This window comes from Quercus lobata, chromosome 6, assembly GCF_001633185.2.
Source record: "Quercus lobata isolate SW786 chromosome 6, ValleyOak3.0 Primary Assembly, whole genome shotgun sequence".
Taxonomy (NCBI): domain Eukaryota; kingdom Viridiplantae; phylum Streptophyta; class Magnoliopsida; order Fagales; family Fagaceae; genus Quercus; species Quercus lobata.
The window spans coordinates 6,116,823-6,139,976 of record NC_044909.1 but is presented as its reverse complement, the minus strand read 5'-3'; the positions used below and the strand labels follow the sequence as shown (position 1 = coordinate 6,139,976).

Here is a 23,154-nt window from a genome sequence, read left to right as displayed (position 1 = left end):
GGCCCTCAACAGTGCTTCACTGTCTTATTCGCTTCCTTTCCCCTATTTTTCAAGTCTGCTCTCAAGGGAATCCCACCCACATCATGCACTATTCCAACCCAGTTTGGAAAATTATTAATTCAATTTTGACAATCTCATTTTCATTTTGTTCCTAGCTATTCCAACCCAGTTTGGAAATTTTTTTTTTTTTGGAAAATTACTATGTTATATTCCTATTAAATGGTTGAGACTTGAGAATAGTGTATCTATTCTTAGAAAAATACTAAAATTATTATCAATTTACGTAATAATAATATGATTAGTGACACATTAATAATGTAACAACTAAATTTCTTAGTTATTTTTTTATTTTTTATTTTAAAAATGGTCACATAAATTTGCTTTGGATTGTTATTATGTATGTCCATTGTCATCATGGACTTAAATGCTAAAGAATAATGGTATGTTTGATACACTGAATGTAGATTATATTAGGAATAGTAATCTTTATTACTGGAAATAAAAGACATTATAATGGAATAACTATTACTATTCATAAGTTTGGTTGTTACATATGGAAAGCTTGTAAAAGATGATGTATAAGGAAACTTTATATTTTTGGAAATATATTAATTTTAAAACCTATTTTATGCACTAAAGAATAGTTATTACATCCATTTTAAAGAGGAATAACTATTCTTCAATTTAAAGAATAGTTATTCCAATGTATAACTAATCCATGTAATAAAGATGTAACAAAATAACCGAATTAATATTACACATAAATAACTATTCCATTACAAGAGCTATTACAGCGTACCAAACGTACCATAAGTGAAGTTGGACTATTAACCTGTGGTTAATAGATATAAGGTCTTCATAATTGGATAATGTGGCTATGGGAAACATAGCAACATCATGAAATTAAGCATTTGAAGGAACAGTTTTGTCTATGGAAAAACTGCCTTAATTTGTAGATAGCTATACTAAAAGCTATATCCCCCCATATAGTTAGTTCTCTAGTGAAATTCCGAAAGATTTTATTAAGCTACTAGTCCAACACTATTAGTGAAAGAAAAAAAATTATATATTTCTTCGCCACTTGACTAATATAACAATTTTTACTAATTGATTCTTGTTCTTCTAATTTTGAAATGAATCTCAACAACCTTAATGGGAGTACATGATCTTTCTAAACACTAATGACTGACATTGGAAATTAAGGCTAATAATTAGTGGTTAGTAAAATCCACTGACTATTGATAAGAACTTTACTAAAAAATTACTGTGTCTAATAGACAGTGCTGCTGACATAAACATGGTGTCATTCACTATGTTCATTGTTCAGGTTGGGCCAACTCGGACTGAGTCAGTAAAATTCAGCTAATGCCAGCAAGTAATACCCATGAGATGAGAGAGAGAAGGAACTGTGGGATAGTTTCAAGAGATTCGTAGCTCTTTTTGAAGCCATTGATAATGTGAGAGGGTCAGGCATGGATATGTAAGCATGGAGGCCATCATGTTCCCTCTGCTCCAAACTCTCTGTCCTCTCCAAAAAGTAGTAGTAATTAATCTATGAACCCAACTTTCTACGTCCCTGACTCAAAACCCATTTTAGATTTTAACAAAGACAAATCTCTAAGATGTTGGAAAGCTTAAAGGCTCTTACTATTTTTTCACTATTTCCAATGAGTAAGAGAACAATGTGTGATTAGGCTTTTTGGCAAATGTGGGCCAAAAGAGAGCTTGCCGACATCTTGAAACACTTAATTCACTGTTTTTTTAAGTGACTAATGCAACTAATTAGATTCTAATTGTACACCTCCTATGATTACCTTGCATTTTAGAATTGACTCAAATAAGGATGTGGGGTGAAGCATATCACATAGTAAACTTTATTTTCTTTGTTCCTTTATTTGGTTGAACTTTGTCTAAGCTCAAAGATGGAAGGAGAGACTACTATGATCGCATTTCGATTTTTTGTATTGGTTCTTTAACAAGGAGAAACTACTATGATCACCTTTCTATCTTTAGCATCAATTCTTTAACAAGGAGAGACTACTATGATCACCTTTCGATCTTTAACATCAGTTCTTTAACAAGCAGAGATTACTATGATCAAGTTTCGAATTTTAGCATCGGTTCTTTAACAAGTAGAGGCTACTATGATCACGTTCAGGTAAGATTTCTTTAACTGCATTATAGCTTCCTACCCTTTTTGATAGAATAAAAAAATAGCAATTTCATTATCCAAACAATCCCTAAAGAACTTACCTACTAATCTTAAATAAGGTCTCTAGAAGACAACAATCTATTACTCTTACCATTGAAAATGATATAAGGAAAAGGAGAGTGTCCTACTACATATGTAACATAATGATTGTAATGCTGATATGTTATGAGTAACTTATGTGCATAAGCGTGACATGAATAATACATGTATTCTGGCAGGCTCTCAATTAAACTCAAAACAAATCCTCCTAAGTTAACATTAAATAATTGAACAAAGTAATCCAACTTTTTTGGCTTGCCAGGTTAGTACTTTTTGGGCAGTGTTTAGTTTAAAGAACTAGGACCCTAGCCACCATATATTGTGTCTGATTTAGAAGTTCAAATGAACCAAAAATCAGCTCATAATGAGTGTCAATGGTCCAACTGAGCATCACTATTTTAAAACAATATTTACTTTTTTTTTATTCACTCTAAAACTTGATAGATAATGATTAAAATCATACGTCAAATTTTGTAACAAATAAAGCTCCCATTTGACATTTATATAAACTAATTAAGCTTGTAGAGATGGAAAATTGAACATGTCTAACTGTAGGCCTAACTCAACATATTGAATGGCCCTTTTCACCCCAAAAAAAAAAAAAAAAAAACATATTGAATGATCCTGGCCCATTGTAGGTCTAAGAGAAGTCTTGTTGGTTTGGTTACCATGCAGAATAGTTGGTCCTTCATTCAAAATTAGTACAACCGAGTACTCCACCCCCCCCCCCCTTTTTTTTTGTGGTCTATATTATATTTTCATTGAATTGTCCTTTTTTGTTCAAAGAAATGATTTATTGAAATAATGAGTTACCATTGATATCAACATATATGAGATCGGAAAATATTCAAGAATTTCCCTATTCAACCCCTTTTCTTCTTATTGTTTGATATATTTTTCATACAAATATTTTCTTTGTGTCTCGAGTTTATTGTGAGTCACTGACAGAATTCAAAAAAGAAGAAGATTTAACTCACAATCTTGAGATATGAGAATGACGAATTTCAAATTAGTAAGTCTTAGGTGTTAAATTACCGATTACTGATTATTCCAAAAACTTAAACTATTGAAAATTTGTAAATTTAATTATTTAATCATATAATTCTAACATTAGACAGACTATAAAAAATTTGTGATTATCATTTAGTTTGGCAATTGGTATCTTCCTCTTCTTCTTTTCCTCCTTATTTTTACTAAGAAAGAAAATATTGCCACTATTCTATAGCATTGCTTAGTTATGCTATGTTCTGTATCGAAGGACAAAGTTTAGCTACAAAATTAGTTGTAGCCTTAGGCTATAAACTTACTTAATATCTTTTTATTAAATGTGAATTTTGACAAATAGACCATTGGATTGCATCTTCTTTTTATATCCTTCATGCTTGCAAAATTTCAAGAAAATTAAAGATCAATAGCTATGTCATCAATAAATTTTTTAATTTGCAAGTTTTTGTAATTTAAAATTATACACAAAATATAAGCTGATAGATCATGTAGTAAATGATATCTGATTGACACAAAATTTAACATGTGTATTAAGGGCGTAAAGAACATGTAATTCAACGGTTAGATTTTCAAAATATATTGTAGTATTTATTTTATTGAGTGAGTTTATAACCTTAAGGTACAACCAATTTTAGAGCTAAACGTTGTCCATAAAAATTGCATAGTTAAGAAAGGATATGAAAGAAAGGATTCATTGTTGCCAGAACTGCAATACCGGGTCTGACGTAAATATGAGCCCAGCTCAGGTATGGGAAGCATCTTAGAAGCCCAATGGGCTTTCAAGTTTCACCTCATAACATTTATAATTAAAAAAAAAAGAGTGAACTTAACGATTGATTGGCCCAAAATGAATTTAATCCGTAAGATGCCAGGCCCACAAGCAGCGCCATTAATATCTATCCCATGTACCTTCTTGACTTCTTCTTTAATCTTCTACGCGCTCCACGTGTAAGAGACTCTCTCTTTTTTAGTGTAGTCTTTTAATTTTCTATTCATCACTATTTGAGATTTAAGTGTATGTTTAATCATATTATGCATTTGAAGTGAAAAAAAAAAAAAAACAAAATACAAAAAACAACATAGTGAGAATAGGGAGCAAGGGAAACCGAAAATTAAAAAGAAAAAGGTAAATCTTAATAGTGCGCAAAAAACAAATTGAACACATGAGTGATTGAAGGAATATAGGAGAGTTAGAGCATTTCTTTTTTAATATTGAGTTTGAAAACCATCGGGGGAGTTGTCCTATTTTGTAGGCTATGTTTTAGGTGAGAGCTAAAATTTTGGAGTTTTTAAATTAGCAATTTTACATATATAACCCTATTATTTAAACTTTAGGAACTAGTAAATTTGAAGGTATTTTGGGCATCAAAATTGAGAATCTCAAATAGGAAAAGCCTCTTAAATAGTAGTATAGATGATATATAGTATTAATATTATATTTTCCAATCCCATAAATCTCACCTATCACAAATAAGAAATCTTCTCAATTTGATGCAAATAATTTGGTGAAAGGAACAATTACATATCTGTATCATGGAGAAGAATAATTGTTACAACATAAGTTTTCGATGAAGGATGTACAATTTGGAGAGAAAAAATAAAAGGGGGATTTTGGTGCCAATATATGGTCATTATGATGCAAATGCAATGAATTCAAATTTGCACTTGATATGTTAATAATAAGGGTAACATGTGCTTTTCATCCTTTAAGTTTAGATTCGCTTTTAAATCAATCTCTTGACTTTGAAAACTTGCAACTTATTGTTTTGAGTTTTATATTAATTCTAATATGTCCCTTCCATTAACATATGTTATAAGTTTGTAATAACCCACCCAAAATGAGCTCATTTTGAATCAAATAAAATATGACAAAAATATAATTTATGAAAAAATTATATAAGATACAAAATTAATAAAAATGTATTATTATTATTTACAATTGATTTATCCCAAACTAATTTCTTGTTTTAGCCTTGAACCTAGAAGATAAACTCAAACTCCCATCAAGACCCACAAATTACATCAAAGTCATTGTTGTCATTCCCCTCCATAAGATCAAACCTCTAAAGACGTCTTCTCACACCTAGGACTGATATTGGGTCGGGTCGGGTTGGGTTTACTATGACCCAAAACCCGACCCGATAGAAATCGGGTTTGGCTGCCTGAAACCCGACCCAACCCGAAAAATCGGGTCTGTAATTAGGTCGGTTTTCCGAGTCTCGGGTCAGGTCTCAGGTTGATTTTTTTTTTTTTTTTTTTTTTTTTTAATTTTTACTGCTGCTTGTTAAATGGGAAGTTAAGGTAAGGATTGCTATTGGGTCATCTCTAGTTCAGCTCTTGTATACTTTGTGTGACTGTTTAGATTTTCCTATTCTTTTTTTTTTGGTAAACTAGACTTTCCTATCCTTCGCTAAAGCGGGTCGTTTCTTTTGAATGAATTTGCCCATTCATCAAAATAATAATAATAAATAATAAATAAATAAAAAATCATTCCTGGGTTTTAAGATTAGTATTGTCCTAAGCAAATTGGCAACAACCAAAAATGAAATTTACATATCAATAAAATTGCATGGTCCATCTCCAATTACCCATCAAGGAAATTTCAGTGTAACTTAACACATAACACTTCATTCAGTGTTCTTGCAAAATGCATCCTCTGTATCAACTACTATGAATGGAAAACCTTGAAGTTCACAAAAATTCACGAAAACAAAGACCAAGTCTTACATTAACAATTATACACACACACACACCTAAAATAAACAATGTCAACTACAATGCCCTACTTATTTTTATCAAAGTTCCAACTTTTGACATAAACTCCAGACTATCCAAATTTGTAAATATGGGTAATTGATTTTTCAAGCAAACTATCTATTGGTAAAAAGTCGGTGCACATCAAGAATGTGATCGTGACCGAACAAAATCTTCTAGTTTTTCCCACACATCCAACGCTGCAGTTCTATCTTGGTGTCGCTTATTCTTACTAAAGCTTCTCCCAAGTCTTTCCCAGGTTGATAATGTAAATGCCTAAGGTCAAGAAAATAGTAATCAAGTATTAGAAAATGTATGTTGGTAATCAATACATACACATGCAATATCAAACAACTCCAATTTGTGTATATATACACAAACAAACAAGAAAATGAAGCTCTTTATAGCATTTGTATTTTTAATTTACTTTCCCAGTAGACCACACAATTAAGAACTGCATTTTCAAGCCCAAATTTCAAAAAATTTCAATTGAATCAACACAATCTGCTTTTAAGAGTTAGGGAAAAAAAAAAAAGAAGAAGAAGAGAGAAATATGGAAGCTACAAGTATAAACTAGCCTTAAAACCTTAAATCTTAAACATTCTATTTACAGATGAAATACAAAACAATATAATCTAAAATGCAAAATTTCACTTCTCATTCTGAGATTGATTGAAAACAGATACTTTACACAAAAGATTGAAACAAGCATCCAAGCCGATCCTAGGGTATCTTCATTTTTGCAAAAATAAATCTCAAAATCATTACGCAAATTATGTTGTCTCTGAAGTCCAAATCCAATAAGATCAATTATACAAAGACACAACAGACAAACTGGCTAAGATTTGGAATCAATTGTATAAACAAGTCTTCACCAACTGATCACAATGCATGAAAACCTTCCTACTGCATCAGCATCCAAAGATGCAGAATGTGAAACATCAAGACAATTACGCTCATTAATCTTAATAATCATCAACATACAAACAAATATACACACATCAACAAATAACAATAAGATCTCTAAAAAATAGCCAAAACCCAGAAACAAAAACTCACAATGACCTAGTACCACACAAAACAAATCAATCATTAAACAATGCATTCACAAGTCAATTTCTGTAGTCCCATTTTGGCATAGATCAGCAAGTCCACATTTTTCTTATAAAGTAAGCAAATAAGGACAAATGAATTTCCTATTACTAATTCTCAATTCTATTGTATGACAAAGCAAACTTAGAACACCAAAAAATAAATAAGGGACTTAGAATACATAGCTTCATCCTAGCCAAGAACATACGTAGCAAAAAATCTAACCATATCGATATTTTGGATAAATGCCTTTATTCCTGAATTATTCCTGAAAATCAAATCACATTGCATTTAACACATGTACCTGCCCTATACAACAAGGTAACCAAGATGGACACTTTAACATAGTCATATGCAAAACTAAGACATGGATGAAAGGTTAGATTTAAAAAAAAAAAAAAAAAAAAAAAAAAAATTTATTGAAATGAAGAGAACCTCAAGTACAAATGACTCACCTAAAATTACAATTATTCAATGAACTCTACAATAGAACATGCATCAATGTGACCAAACCTACAGGACCACTCAAACAACGACCATGCCCACTTATCAGCTTTAACTTATTTTTTTTGAACCATTGTAATTACAGAACATGCATCAATGTAATTACAGGCTTTGTGGATGGTAAGCACTATAGTAACAATTAAGGCATTTTACTTGATGATAGAATTAAGATTTCGAATAAGCAATAGTTTGAGTTGATGTGACTTTCATTTTGCCCTCTTTATGAAGATAATTGACAGTGTTTATCATAGTAACAGTGTCTCATTTGTAAGAGGCCAAAATGGAATTTCAGAAGACTATTTGTGGCAAAGCCTTGAATATCTTTTTGATACATTGTTAGAAGGAATGAAGTGTGAGTGGGACTTGAGGAGAAGTCTTACTCTTAACCGGCACCTATTGGCATTGAAGAACTGGCTCAATGGAGATTTTATTTTGAGAGTAAACTCTACAACTAACAAGCAGCATTTTTCTGGAAAGGGTCAGAAAAATACCAATCCTTTGGCTTTTGGAATAGGCATTAGAGCTAGTAGCCCACCAGATAGATTAAAAGCCAAATGTGACCAAACCTATAGGACCACTCAAACAATGACCTTGCCCACTTATCAAACAACCATCTATATCACAAATACAAAAGCCATCCTATCAGACTTTTACAAATAACCATTCAAGTTACAACATAAATTCAAGTGAGGACGATAACACATAAAGGCTGGATCAAACAAGTAACAGACGAATAACAAAGTTCATAGATGATCAAGCAACTAACTAATGATAAACAACAACAAAAACCCACATACCCCATCAGATCAGAGCTAAAACTGAATACAAAAACACAATAAAAAAAATTAAAAACAAAGAAAACCCATTAAAATTATAAGAAATTAAGAACGACCCAGATCGAGAAACATGATCATAAATAAATAAATAAATAAATAAATAAATAAATAAATAAAAACTTTTAAAAAATGACTTTGATTTTAGCAAATCCACAAGCAATAACAAAAACCCAATTCCTAAAAACTGAAACAGAAGCAAACCCAGAAGCACAAACGAGTAACACTAATACATTCACTAAACAAATATATATTTACATAAATTAATACAAGAGAGAGAGAAAGGAGGAGGCATACAAGTCCTCTTGCGAGCAGCAACCCTTCTGAAGATGGAAACTGCGGCGACCACACCTCACACACAGTGTGTGGGTCTTGTTCCCTTACCCTATTACCCATTTTTAAAACACACAGAGATAAAAATATCAGACACACACAAACACAACAACACGAGAAAGATGACTTGCACAGAGATAATCGAGGCCTTGAGGGAGGCGGAGAGAGAACAACAACAGAGTTGGGTTTTTTCAAAAGAAAAAATCAAGTTCAGACTAGTATATTTATTTGACCCGACGCTCGACCCGATATTGACCCAAACCCAAATATAACCCGAAATTAAGACTCGAATATTCTCAGATCCACCCAAAACGTGTCGGGTCGGGTCGAGTTTTCGGGTGGGCCAAGTCCTTGCTCAGTCCTACTCACACCAACCTTTAATTGACTCATGCCATTATAAATGTATTGAAGTTCATTAATGATCATAGTTTTAGTGTGGTTGAGTTGTTGTTATTGGTAGGATAGGGATTTTAAGCTCTCTCTCTCTCTCTCTTTATTTTTTCAATTTTAATTTTAGATGTTAGTTATAGGTCAGCTAGAGTGGATTTTTGGCCATAAATTTTACCCACGACTAAGGATTTGAGCAAAAGGTCATTGAGCATGTTTAAGATATCAAGTAGGTTTGTGAATGGGTTACATGTTGCAACTTCGAATGGAAACGATTTGATTGGCTTTGTGATGTTTAAGATTAAGGATATCCATGTGTCGAGCGAAGTCAAGGCTTAATTCCTCACCCAACCCGACCACATCAAGAGAGGGAGGACGGAACCAATAGCCAACATAGTAGAAATGGATGCTTGACAATTCGGTGGTGGTCAAATGCGGTTGAAACTAACTATGGGCAACCATGACACGAATTTAAGACATTTGGTGACAAGTGAAGGAGGAGATCTCAAGATTTTTGCCAAATCTAGATAAAGGTATTGTCAAAAATGGGTGTCTTCAAATTTTGGGTTTCATAGGCCAAGTGTGTTGGATTTTAATTTAGGAACCTGACACTTGACTAGTAAGTAGTAGGTTAAGAGTTGGGTTTCGAAGCACTTAACCACCTGATTACCCCCACAACCATCAAAACTAACCAAAGTTCGAATAATTAGGTAAATGGGTCAATTTGTGTAGGAATTTGGAGGGTCCTACTCAAGATGGTGGTTCTGATGGGTGGTTGATGTTGGCTTTTCACTAGAAGGAACTCAATTTTTTTTTATATATAATTAGTTTCATATCTTTTCATAGTTATTTTATTTTTCTCTTATTTGTGGCAAAAAAAAAAAAAAAAGAGAATGATTAGGGATTTCTCATGAGCAAATCTAACAAATCCATAGCAACAATATGTCGCACATGTTCACTTAACACATGGCACATGCATGTATTTCTCTCCTAGCTAGTCCTCTTTGTGGGACAAACTACCTTAATCTCTATAAAGAATGAGATCAAAGATTTTTTTTTTTTTTCTAACATTGTAAGTAGAGGATGCAATTAAACTTAATATTTATTGTGAACATCAATCCAACCATCATGAATTAGGTTTAAAATTAGGGACAAAACTGGGTGGGGCCCTAAGTGGGGCCTGAGCCCCCCTAGTCTTAAGAAGAAAAAAAAATAATATATATATATATATATATTACAATTTTATATTTGGACCCCCTCTTTCAAAAAATTTAGGCCCCCTCTCCTACAATTTTACATTGATTTTATTGTAATAGCATAAGGCTCCAAATTTGTCCAATTAACCCCAAAATACACCCACATTAATCTATGTATTGTGCAAAAATACATTTGTGCTATAGTAACTGTGTAAATTTACACAATTACTGTAGCACAAATGTATTTTTACAAATTTACACAATTATTATAGCACAAATGTATTTGTGAACAATGATACATAGAATAATGTGGGTGTATTTTGGGTTGATTGGGAAAATTTACACAATTGTAGTTGCTATATAAATGAATGTTTTAGAAATTATTTATATTGAGGACAATGGTTTTTGGTTGAAGAAGAGAGAGATGATTTGAGATAATAATAAAAAATTAATAAGGAAATAGTATTCTGATGAAATGTGGTGTACAATAAATAATAGTGAGTATATAAAATGAAAGGTAGGTTATTATGCTAAAATAGATATAAATTTTTGCATGAGCTAATGCAGATGCTCTAATGTAGTAAGAACCAATGAGGTTTTGTGTTTTTATCTTTATTAGTAAATGATTGCATTATATTGTATTACGAAACAAAAATTTTGTGTTTTTATTTGTTAATATTTTGTTAATACTAAATATATGCTTATTTGAAATTTCTTGATTTTTTTTTTTTTTAACTTACACTTTAGCCCCCTAACTCAAAATCCTGGGTCCGTCCCTATTTAAAATCCATCACATTGCCTCACATTAGGATAGGGCACAATATTTCAATAGAAACATGGTACACCAAGACCTACTACCAAATATAACCATAACATTCTAATAAACCCTTAGGTATATTAGTTGGATCACATTTATCTCATTATAAGAAAACAAAAATCCAATAATTAATAAAGACCCAATTATGTTTCCCACTTAGCTAACCATGAAGGTTTTTTTTTTTTTTTTTTTTTTTTTTTTTTTTTTTGGGGGGGGGGGTGTGGAGAGAAAAATAGGAAAAGAAAATACTAGTTTTGCAAGGACTACTTTAAATTTCACTGAGACTTTTACTCGAAAATTAAACGGAGAAATGGTAGTCAATCTGTCTTAATTCTAAATTTAAAAGACACGTTTACTTCTAGAGCCTTCTCTTTTTTCTTTTTTAAGGATTTACTTCTAGAACCTCAGTCAAAAGAATGAGAAAAGAGTCTCAGATTGTATGCATGAGTTTTCTATTTATTAAGGAAATACAACAATAAGTCAAGTGATATGAGTTAAGCATTGGAATTTTTCATAAGTCAAACTGTTCACAATTTGACCATTTAATCATGTCTTAATTTTACCCAAAAAAAAAAAAAAAAGGAAAAACATTTTAACAAAACTAGTATATCCCCTACAATAGCTTTTTATTTTATTTTTTCTCCCTTCCCCAAATGATAAAACTAAAAGGAACCAACATGGTTTTTTTTTTTTTGGTTATTATCTATATCGACCTAAGCTTTAAAGTAATGAACTTTCCAGAGGCAAAAAAAAGAAAAGAAAAAGTAATGAACTTTCCCATGCATGCAGCACCTCCTTAAAATTTCTTCAACCATCAACGCGTTATTAAAATAGGGTTTCGTTAAATTCAATTTCCCTTTCCTTATGGAACTGAAAATACTCGTAAAAAAGCAAAAGGAAAATAACTCCTTATAGTTATTTTTTTCTCGTTTTAAAAAATGTTTCTAAACTAGTAATGTATTTTTTTTTAGTTATAGTTTTAATTTATGGTAGTAGTTTCTAATAATTACTCTTAATCATATATTAAAATACCAATTGAAGAGATAAAGAATTTTACATGTTGAGTTAACTAGAACCTATTTCTAAACTAGTAATATTAGTATTAAAAAACTCCGACCTTTTTTCTCTCCCCTACGATATCTCCCTCCTCTCTCTCTCTCTCTCTTAACTTAACCATCAAACTGTCTACAATCTCTTCCTCAAGCTTCAACGCTTTCCAATATGGCTTCTTTTCTTAAATTTCATCTATGATTTAACCTTCCAAATCCCCAAAAGAAAGTTTGAAAAAAATAAATAAATAAAAACATTTCCAAAGGCAGGATGGCCTTGAGGAGCTCCTCTTCTCTCCCACCTCTACTCTTTGGCCTCCTGTCAATCCTGCTCCTCTACCACACCACCACCTCTCTCGCCATCCGCGTGGGCATTGTGATCAAACCCTCTCCCAACCTCCCCGTCTTCCGTGAAGCCCCGGCCTTTCGCAATGGAGACGAATGTGGTTCCGAAGACCAAAAACATATCCATGTAGCCATGACCCTTGATGCAAATTACATTCGTGGTACCATGGCTGCGGTTCTATCAATATTACAACACTCCACATGCCCTGAAAACCTCTCCTTCTATTTCCTCTCTGCACACTCTGAAGCTAATCTGTTTTCAGCAATTAAATCCACCTTTCCTTACCTAAACTTCAAGATATATAGGTTTGACTCAAACCTTGTTCATGGGAAAATTTCAAAGTCTATTAGGCATGCTTTGGATCAGCCTCTAAATTATGCAAGAATTTACCTTGCTGATATTATTCCGTCCAATGTGGGACGGGTTATATATTTAGATTCTGACATTGTTGTGGTGGATGATATTGCAAAGCTATGGGATGTGGACATGGAAGATAAAGTTGTGGCTGCACCAGAATATTGCCATGCAAATTTCACACAGTATTTCACTGATGCTTTTTGGTCAGACCAAGAATTTTCAAAGACTTTTCATGGAAGAAATCCTTGTTATTTCAACACAGGAGTGATGGTGATGGATGTGGATAAATGGAGAAAAGGAGAGTATACACAGAAAGTTGAGGAATGGATGGCTGTACAAAAGAACAAGAGGATATATCATTTGGGTTCTTTGCCACCTTTCTTGCTTGTTTTGGCTGGGAATATCAAGGCTGTTGATCATAGATGGAATCAACATGGGTTAGGTGGTGATAATTTTAAAGGGAAATGTAGGAACCTTCATCCTGGTCCTATTAGTCTCTTACATTGGAGTGGGAAAGGGAAGCCGTGGTTGAGATTAGATTCTAGGAAGCCATGCAACGTTGATCACCTTTGGAAACCGTATGATCTATACCGTTCATCTAAGCAGTCGTTAGAAGAATGACACAGAAGAAATTGAGATGGGTGCAGCAGTCTTACAAGTACTTATAGATTTCACTGTTTTTTTTTTTTTTTTTTTTAAGTTTTGGGATGGAGGGTTTGAACCTTAGATGTTTCCGTTAACAAATCACTGTTTTTTTTTTTTTTTTTTAAGTTTTGGGATGGAGGGTTTGAACCTTAGATGTTTCCGTTAACAAAATTAGAATATGTCAAGTTTGAAAAATAAGGTTTCTATCTAATTGTTGTGTAGCAAAAAAAAAAAAAAAAGAAACAAAACAAAGGAGGCTTTGTTCCAAAGAGGGGGACAGAGGGCTAACTAGGAGGGGGTGTTAGGTTTCTTTCTGGCTTTGGTGTTCTTACATGGGCTCATGTAAATGAAGTTAGTCCTTTGATGGCATAGAGAAGAGAGGATAGTTTCGATGTTCAATTTTCATTCATACTTTTTTGTTTTTGTTTTCAACGCTAGGTTTGAGTGGTGGTGTTTCGGATATTGTAAACCATGATGAAGAATTGACAAAATGGTTATTTATGTAACAATTTTACAGCGAGAATACAAACACAAACACAAACAAAGATTGTTCTTGAAAAGAGCTTCTTGGATCAGAAACGAACTTCTAACGGATCCTATTAATTTTATGACTTTGGGATTATAAAAATAGTAAAAAGGCTAATTTGGTTTCAAATTTTTTTTTTGAAAATGGACATAAGTCCAGACTTCATTATGATTGGTACATAAGAACCTTTAGACAACAGTAGCTTTGACATGGAGAAGCTTGATTGTTTCTTTAGAACATAACTCTTGCACTTGCATATAATATTCAAGCTTTACAACTCAGGCTTTATATCTTTGCTTATGTTGCAGAATAAATATTAAGAATAATAATTCCTTAAGTGTTATATATAAAATTGATTAAATTTAATAATGTGATTATATTCGCCAATAAACCACACAATTGAATTTAATTGTCCACATCTTATATTGTATTGATTAACACAACCACATGATTTCATTTAACTGGTGAACCTAAGAAATTGTACTTACCAAACCTGCTACTTGGAACAATGTTCAATTTATTAAGCATTAAATGATTTGCAAGCCACTCAAGAAGCGTGCACCAGCAAGTATTTAGCCTATAAAAGAGTGGGATTTCCACGCACCAGGCCCTTTAATTGAGCTCCCACCATCATCACCACCACTGCACAAAGTTTCACTATACTATTGATTGACTAACACAGTTTTACTATCTTGAGTAATACAATTTCAAGGGAACAAATGAAATGCGACCACCATCATATATTGCAGAAACCATGCTGTGAACCAAACTCAGCAAACCAACCAACTCCAGGGAATTACAGTGTTGGTAAAAGTGCAAAGCGCCAAAGCTCCGGCGCTTCTCACCTCTAAAGCTAGGTGTATTTAAAGAAGCTACTCTAGGCATACTTTTTTTGTACTTTCTTATTTTTCAAAAAATTAAACCAAAACTTAATTGTAGCCATAGTATCTTAACACTATTGATATAAATCATTAATTTGATATATAAAATTCAACGTTATGGTGGGCTACTACATAAGACCAATTTGGGACTGCAATCACTCCATAGTTCACCATTGATCTTATATTGGCTAATTCTTATAGATTTATACTTATTAAGTGATTAAATTATTAACTCAAATAATGTAATTAGTCATTGCTCATTATAGTTACCTAAGATTTAAGAAAGGATATTGAAAAAAGCACTCATATTTAGCTTATTCAACAAATTAAAATGACTTAACTTGCAATATTTGTGGTAAAATTGCAAAATGATGGGCTTCTATAACTTTCATTTGAATTACAAAAATTATTTTATATCAATTTACATGATTATTTGATCACTTAATTGTTGTATTGTGACATTGTCCATTAATAATTATTTTCAAATTTATCAAACTATTTTTCTTTTTTTTAAATGTGTGCTTCACACCAACCTGGTGCACACTTGTGCTTTGTGCCTAGGCTCCAAGAGGCATTTTTGCTTAACTGTGCCCAGCACTTTACCAACACTAAGGAGTTAATAATAGATTTCAAGTTGTATGAGTTCAAGCCATTGAATTTTACTTAAATATCAATTACATTTTTGCATTCACCCAAAACAGTATCGAGCATAAAAATTAACAACACACGTCTATCAATACAATAAACAAACAAATAGAAGGAAGCTCATGTCAGCTTGTCTAAGTAGATTGCCCTATGTTACCACAGTTAATATCTTCAACTCATCGTGTCTCAATCCCAACATAAAACAAGGCTATTACTAAAATGTCTGAAATTCATCCATTTCATAACATATCAGACCAAAATCTTGACCCGTCCATCATGTTTAACTCTTCTCTCTCAATTCATCTCTAAAAACAATGATTGAGGCTCGTTAAGCTTCAGAATGCAGCCATCAATGGACGGACATGGCAAACTAGTCTCTTGCTCAGCTCACACGAGACTTTAAAATACAAGATCAGGCTATAGTTGATTAGAAAATGAAAACATCTTACATTTCTGAGTTGCCATCTTTTAACTATACTTTCTCTGCTGCAGCAGATGGGCACTTACCCAACGTGTTCCACAAAATATAATCCCCAGAAGTAACCTATTTACAAACAAATAAATGAGTGAAAATGACAGAAATACATATAACATAATCAAATTGCAAAATTAGACAATGTCTTGCAGTTGGCATTAGCAACAAGAAACAGGGCTGGAGGAATTCATTCCAATGTTTTGGATATTTTGTAAAGAGAATTAAAACAATGCACGATCTACCATATGAATATGCACAAGTTGAACAACAAAACCAAAAAATTGAAGGGGAGAGAGGCAAATCAAAGCTGCTATCCACAACCATAAAATTTAGAACACCATCCATGACATGACCAATAATAACAAACTAATAAACCAACTTTGGATGAATGTTTATGCAAATAGCTTTTAATGCAACCAAAGTTGACAAGTGACTTCGGATGCAAAAATGAAAAGAGTTTGGCTAATTCATTTAGGACTTAAGTTCAATTATTTAATTTGATGAGAACCATTTAGGAACTTTTCTAAGTATACAAGCAGTTCAGTGACTCAGTGGTCTGTATCAAGGAAAGTATTGTAGAATCATATTTTATGCATGTCAAGTAAATCAAGTATAACATTTCATCAAACTTCAATGCCAAGTAAAGTGGAGAACAAATCTTCAGAAAATATTATGAGTAAATGTGGATGTCTGTGTAAGCAGGAGCTGTTACAAGGAAATTTAAGTTATACTGAAAAATAAATTTTCTGATTTGGATATTTCTCTCTTTTTTAACTCTTCAGACTTTAAGCGGCACAGCTCACTAACTCAATGCAACCTTGCTGAAAGTCAGAGAAAATAAGATCTGCTACTTTGGCCACATAACCAAGTTAATTCAGTTCACCAGTACTTTTAGCTGCTAGATGTTCTATTTAAGCTACATCCCTAATATTTTTTGGAGCAATGTAATGGGAAATCAAGAACATCTTCATAATTACAATATGACAGCTCTAATTGTATAAAAAAAACTCTAGCAAGCTTACTTAAATTATTAACCCAAAAAAATAAAATGCCCTGTCAAGCTTTAAAAGAGCACAGACAATTACTTTCAAGAGTCTGAAGAAAACACCCACCTGAGTTGAAAATTCCGCAGGTGCTTTAACAGCTGGATAGATGCTTACCTGCATACAGCACAAACAATTACGAGAAAGGCAGAAGGGGAAAAAAGGAGCCTCCTAATATGCTAAGTAGAACCTCTTAAATATAAATACATTGACAAGAAAGGGGAATTTTTTTTGAGAGAGGTGGAAGATTAAATAGAGTTTAGAACACAAAACTGAAAGCACGTTGAAAGCTAGTCATACATATTTAATAAATTAAAGAGAATGCATGTAAATACTTATACATAGCATTGAGGGAATGGGTGGAATCAAGTGCAGTAAAGACTTCTTTTGAGTTAAAAAGCTTCCACAATATTCACACAGTGATAATTGACACCCTCTTTTGATAAAATAGAAGTCACTACAGACAAAGAATGACATATTTTATATAAGGCAACCACATATTCAATAGAAAAGCTTCATCAATGGCAAACCAGACATAGAATGTTTGCTTTTTTTTTGGGTGGGTTACCTCAACAGGAACAATACCAAACGCAGAAAGTAGCGTTGAAAAAATGCATTGAAAAGACTTCTATAGAATTTAAACAGAAAATCCAGGATGTTCTGATTCTCTTGTATTAGCAAAGAAAAAGGTATATGATATAGCAAAGTGAGTTTGAAAAATATAATTCAATCTGAAAATCCAGGACGCCCTGGTTTCTGTTGTAACAGCACAGGCAAGCTCTGAATATATGATATAGCAAAGGGCTTTCACCTTTCAGGTGATTTTTTTTTTTTGGGGGGGGGAGTGGGGGGTGGGGGGAAGAGAGAGAGAAGAGATGAAGAAAGAAGAAGATAAATTAGAAGAACCCCAGAAGAGGAGAATAAGAGGAACCACAAACTTACTGATTTAGGATCAACTGACATCCCAGACAATGATGCCCCAGCAATCTTGAAAGATACCTGTAATCATGCATCAGCACATGCCCATTCAGGATGAAGCCAAAACTTCAGTGTGTCAAAGGACGTACTAAACTCAACACAAAGTATAGATCTATATCATCAACCTAATTAAATGCTTCAGCAATCTTATGTATACATTTTATTTCCACATGATAAGCATGAACAAGGACCACACACATACTACAACAGGAAAATAAAAAAACAAAAAGAAGAAAAGACAGATCCAAATGCAGTTTTGAATAATCAAAACCACATGATTAAGGAAGTCATAAAGATCAGATGATTTTGTGGGGGAAAAAAGAACACAAAAAAACAGGAGTCGTTACTAAGGCAGCAACAATAAAATAGAAGAATTATAACTCCCATTTTTGGACAATTAGAACATGAGCCAAATTTCCAATAGCTTATACAAAGTATGGTAACACGTATGGCGTCAAAGAATCCAAAAGAGTGATAATAGAACGATAATTTCACTTTAGTATACCAAAACTGTTTTAAGCAAGATAGCCCCAGAGAAATATATTTCACTGGAAAGGACAAGTTTTTTTGGAGTTAATGCAGCTATATATGGGAGACTTGAAAATTATGATGGTAACAGCAATATCTTTTCCAAATTGATTAAACACATTGAAGAATGACAGTGGATTGCCTAGGAATAAATGTAACTTTACATTACCATATTTATAAACAAGGGACACAAAGCAAAGTTCCATATGTTCATAAGATATTTATCTGTGCATTAACAATATCTCCAACTAAAAGCTAGAAGAAAGAGAAGCACATACTTTAGCATAATTGTATGCCTGCCAGCAAAATGGCTCCTCTAGATCAACTGGAGGAAGATCATTGATCATTTTCTCCATTATGAATTCCTCCATGTTTACCATATTATTAGAATTCTCTGTCTCAACATCACTATCTTCATCAGCTATGCTTCCCAAAAATGACCTAGAGGAAGGTAATCTTTGGGTTTGCCATGGTGCAAAATTAACAGTTCCAGGGAAGGTTGCCTCAATACTTTTCCCAGAAAGGCCACGACCACCAGATACAATTTTCCATTCAACAGAGTGCTCTGTAGTTGACACTGTTCCGATTGAAGGAGTCCCATCAAAGGACACAACCCTTCTTCTAGGAAAAGGCATACTCACAGTACAGAACTCCATCGTAAGAGGAGACTTATAACCTTCCATAAGGCGTAACTTGAACAAAAACGCACCTTTATCCTCAGAGACCATTGACAATTGGTAAAATCCCTTAATGGGAGGTCCATGGCCACAACTAGCCTGATAACGTAGTAAAATAAAATTACCCAAAGGAGGTGAAAACATCACAGCCTGCTTATCCGCACCATGTTCAGACACTTGAGCACAAGGATGAAATGATAAGACCTCGACATGAGCTGCGTTCAACCCTGTTAAGGGGAATGAGACATCAGGCAATCCTTCTAATTCTGCTCGACAGTTTATTTGACCAGAAACTGATATATTATCTGGAATCTCATCTCGATCGTACATGGCAGCATGAACAGTCTCATGAATTGTGAATAGTATTCTCTGCTTTCCTTTGTAAAGATATGGCTTCCATGCTGGTTGCTTAAGATCAGCTGGAGGCAGATCTGATGAAGAAAAGCCATTAACCTTGATAGCAGATATATTGGAATAGCTAAGGTCCAAAGGTGTACCTATTTATAAGATAAAGGACATAAGAAATTAACCTGAATTAGGTAAACACAAGTTGACACACAGAAAATTATAACTAAGAAATCTGAGGTGAGAAATACCATAATAAAGAGTACCAACCAAAGGGCATTGAACTACTTATGAAAGTTCGAAGGGCATCTTTATCCAAAGGCCTTGAACCAATCTTTGGTGCATCCACTGCAACAGCTCCTGTTACAGCAGTACTTGAAGGGATGGAAGATGCAACTGGTGCGGCCACAGGTTTTGCCCGAGAGGAGATGCCAGATATCCCTATACTGCCAGTTAGTGAATCCAACAAACCTCCTACAGATGGAGATGCACTTACAAGCACCTCAGGTTCTACCACATCACCAGCAACTATGTCACCAATAGCATGTGCAACCATGAATGCCCTGTAAAATTAGAAACAAGAAACTGCTTATATACCACTTAGTTTGGTAAAAGCCAAGCATACCAAATTTGGGCTGCACCCCCTTTGGACTGTTTCTGCAAATCATTTACCCTTAAAAAAAATTGGTAAAAGCCAAGCATACCAGATTAATTTCAGAAAAAATATTCAAAACCATACACTCTCATGAGTAAACCCAAATTATATAGGACATGTTTTCATAATTGAAAACGAAAAACAACAGATTTAGTGAAAGAAGAACCAAGAAGTGATAAAACAGAAGCTGAATGACCTCTCGTATGCACTCATTTCACCATGCATTCTAATGCTGCTTCACAAGTTAAACTCAAGAAGACCACGAATGGGAGGACTTTCCCAATAAATTCAAAATCAGTTTGAAGCTGAGGAGAATTAGCAAAAATATAATGTGAACTTCAAAATATTGGGGATGGGAGAATTGCAAGAGATTTTCTTCTAGTATGATATATTTTCCTGAACAACAATGCAAGTAACTTACCATACCCTGTGATGGATGGAAGATCAAGTAGGAGGGAAGATAAACTTTCATCTGCTCCAACGGCATTTCCACAATCAGATCTTTGACATAACCTTGCATATGCCTTCACATGCCTAGGCTCAACTAAAGGCAATACAAGAATGCAATAATTACCCTTTATGTGCAATATTAAAGGCCACAGCAGATTACTATCTCCTTCCTCTTCCTTGTTTATGTAAAGGCCTATAATGTGACGGGTAATTGGATCATCAACCCAGGAATCTGACCCTACAGATGATTGACTGACACGTACACCAAACCCACGAGCAGATCCCTCCCTACATAGACAGAAAAAAATTAGTAGCAAATACCAATTTGAAAAGAGAGGACAGATATCAGAAAGGAACTTCACATTAAAAAAAAAAGACCCCTAAATCAAAATATGAACTAACTTCAAATAAATTAACACAGGAAAGATAATAAAAAAAATCCAGAATCACAACTGTGAAAGACAATGAATAACAATGATAACTAATACATTCTCAACACATAGCTTGCTCAATTCAACGCAACTGTATGATTTTATTCTTTTCCATTTTTTATTGGTAAGTTTACACATGCACGGTGGATTTTGAACCCACAACCTTACCCTCCACGGCTTCACCCCATTTCTTATCTTATTGGGTGAGGAATTATTTACCAATCAGTCTAAAATTATTAGCAAATTATAGCAAGTGCAGCCAAGGAAAAAAAAAGGGACGAAATTTTCAACTAACCTCCGCTTTCTCTCCACAAATGCAGCGGCTAATTCTGAATCCGAGGGGAATAAAGAAAACACAGAATAACTAAGACTATTCTCTGTAACTTTCTCATTCTCACTCCTACAAGCCGTCCGCCACCGCTTCTCAACCACTGGAAACCTCCTAATATCACCAAAAAATAAATAAATATTACTTAAAGCCACGTTTGGCTGCACTTGCAAATGTAAAATTAATTGGGCAAAACATAGATTTATTTTCTCAAATGTTGTGCATTAGGATCCCTAATTAAATTCAAACGCATGACTACATTAAATCTATCTAATTATCCTTAGCAAAGATGCCAAGAGCCGTGCAGCTCAATGGGCATCCTTGGTGTTTCCAACAAAGACTTTTTAAGCTTTAAATCCCCCCCCCCCCTCAGCTCCCCCAACTGTAAAATTATCCTTAGGTGTATTTCCATTTCTGGTTTCTTACAATCTGTAAGTTTTAGCTCTTGAGTTTTTTGGATTTGTTTCATCTCCATAGAGTTCATCATCGTGAACATGATGTTCAATTCTTTCAATAAAAGTCCTATTATCTATCAAAAATAAACTATAAAATTATCCATGGGAAAGATTACACTGTTCATATTGTATTGATCAACGCAACCATATGTGTGAATTAAATTGGAAACACCTAAGGGAACTGTACCAATCCAAACTTCTTCTTCTTTTTTCCCCGAAACTAAATTTCGAATATTCGGAAGTGTGAAAAAGCTAAGTTAAACGCAAATTTTCACTACTGAAAACTAGAAGAGCATTTTACAAAAAAAGAAGAAATAGGTCTAGATTCATTTTTTATGTATATAAAAACGGCGATTCAACAACGAATTAGTCAGAAAAAAAACCCTAAATGTGAAATGGACTCGGCAAGAAGAAGAGTCAAATCGATTAGTACACAGCAAACGAAGAAGAAGAAGAAACTGAGACATAATCATCGAATTTGAGAATGTAAGCATTATTGAAATAAACAAAGCTTAGTTAGGTATATAGAATGTGAAACGACGGCGTATTCTTGAAGGGAGAAGAAGAGAAGGTTACCTGGAGAAAACGACGGCGTCGAGGCTGTTGAGGATCCAGATGGCTCTGATGCTGCAACCGCCGCCGCCGGAGGACATGGTTTTCCGATGCGATGGGCGATGGAGACAAAAACTAGAAGAGTGAGTTTGTGTTGAGAAAGGAAGGAAGGTGGTGGTGGCGAATTTGGATTGTTTGAGAAAGCGTATTCTTCGTTTTTTGATTATTATGTAACTAAACGATAACAACAGCTACTAGTACTAAACACTCGGCCTCAGCTGCTGCTTCTTATCTTTGTTTGTTTGTTTGTTGGTGACGGCACGTTTTTCATCAGATGTTGACAGCTACCTGTAGTTCAGACTCCAGAGATATTCTTTTCTTTTTTGACCTCTTTCGTACCTTGTTCTATCTTCTAAATTCATTCTCAAAAAAAAAAAAAAAAAAACCCTTCTAAATTGTAACTTGTAACCTCTTTTTCCCTTTTATTTTATTTATTATTATTATTTTTTTTAAGTTTACATGTATTTACTCATGACATTTTTTTCACATAAATTTTGTCCTATTATATAAATGTGTATAAATCAAGCTCTTGAAAATGAAAGAAATGAACACATCA

General features: G+C 33.5%; 2 protein-coding genes across 3 annotated transcripts; one reads left to right on the top strand and one right to left on the bottom strand.

Annotated features, from left to right (window-relative positions):
- The first annotated feature begins 12,492 nt into the window (after positions 1–12,492).
- Positions 12,493–13,545, top strand: LOC115994683 (probable galacturonosyltransferase-like 4). Its single transcript, XM_031118905.1, has one exon. It carries the CDS (start codon positions 12,493–12,495, stop codon positions 13,543–13,545), a length of 1,053 nt encoding a protein of 350 aa, XP_030974765.1.
- Positions 13,546–15,617: 2,072 nt separating this feature from the next.
- LOC115994681 (AP-5 complex subunit mu) lies at positions 15,618–22,877 on the bottom strand. 2 transcript variants are annotated; one of them, XM_031118903.1, is made up of 8 exons: positions 22,563–22,876; positions 21,499–21,645; positions 20,749–21,060; positions 19,938–20,230; positions 18,924–19,819; positions 18,082–18,138; positions 17,209–17,256; positions 15,618–16,165 (listed from the first exon to the last, which is right to left on the bottom strand). In XM_031118903.1, exons 1-8 carry the CDS (start codon positions 22,637–22,639, stop codon positions 16,094–16,096), a joined length of 1,902 nt encoding a protein of 633 aa, XP_030974763.1. In that variant the 5' UTR covers positions 22,640–22,876; the 3' UTR covers positions 15,618–16,093. The 2 variants fall into 2 exon arrangements, with proteins under 2 accessions (XP_030974763.1, XP_030974764.1); XM_031118904.1 differs by lacking the exon at positions 21,499–21,645 and having other exon boundaries at positions 22,563–22,877.
- Positions 22,878–23,154: the final 277 nt, after the last annotated feature.